General features: G+C 42.9%; 1 protein-coding gene across 1 annotated transcript in view; it reads left to right on the top strand.

Annotated features, from left to right (window-relative positions):
* Positions 1-629, top strand: part of rnf157 (ring finger protein 157) — a gene marked incomplete at its 3' end in the record, with an annotated part of 23,117 nt that extends 22,488 nt beyond the window's left edge. The window contains 1 exon segment of the mRNA XM_035671859.1: positions 428-629. Within this exon segment, the coding sequence (XP_035527752.1) occupies positions 428-579 (152 nt within the window).

The following is a 629-nucleotide window of genomic DNA, read 5'->3' as shown; positions in this document are numbered from 1 at the left end:
GTTTCATGTATTAATTTGAAGAACTCTTTTCACACAGATCTGATGTTTTTGTATCTTCAGGGCGTCAGTATTTCCCGTTTTTTAATTCATGAATTGAAAATGTGGATCTAAACAGGTGAATGGAAACTCACTTATTGTCAGACTCAGACGCAGGAAGGCAAAAATGTAAAAAATAAAATTACACATGTTAGTATTTTCATTATGGGCCTTGGTTGGGAATTGGTTGTACCAACAAACGACACATTGTTCTGCCTTATGCTCCATGAAAATGAGTTGGGAATAAGTGAGACAGTTCTCACACTGGTGAAATAAAACCACAACAGATTTGGGTAAATTTCCTCTGATGCTTTTGCAAACATAACCCTCTCTTTCTCCTCTCTCCCTCTCTCTCTCTCTCTTTCTCTCTCTGTCTTCTTCTCTCATTCAGGTCTGATGTACCTCGGGGGCTACAGGCCTGTTTTGGAGCCCCTCCCCCACCACCACACCTCCACCAGCAATATCAACCTGGAGGAGCAGGGGGCCGAGAACAGGGACGGCCAGAGTCCTAAACATCCCCGCCGCGGACCACTCATTGTGTAACACACTCGCAAACAAAAAATGCACGCACACAAAAGAAAAAAAACAAAACA

This window comes from Morone saxatilis, unplaced genomic scaffold, assembly GCF_004916995.1.
Source record: "Morone saxatilis isolate NCDOM2014 unplaced genomic scaffold, NCSU_SB_2.0 Contig1, whole genome shotgun sequence".
Classification (NCBI taxonomy): Eukaryota; Metazoa; Chordata; class Actinopteri; family Moronidae; genus Morone; species Morone saxatilis.
Note: the sequence above shows the minus strand (reverse complement) of the source record. Positions and strands in the feature narration are given on the sequence as shown.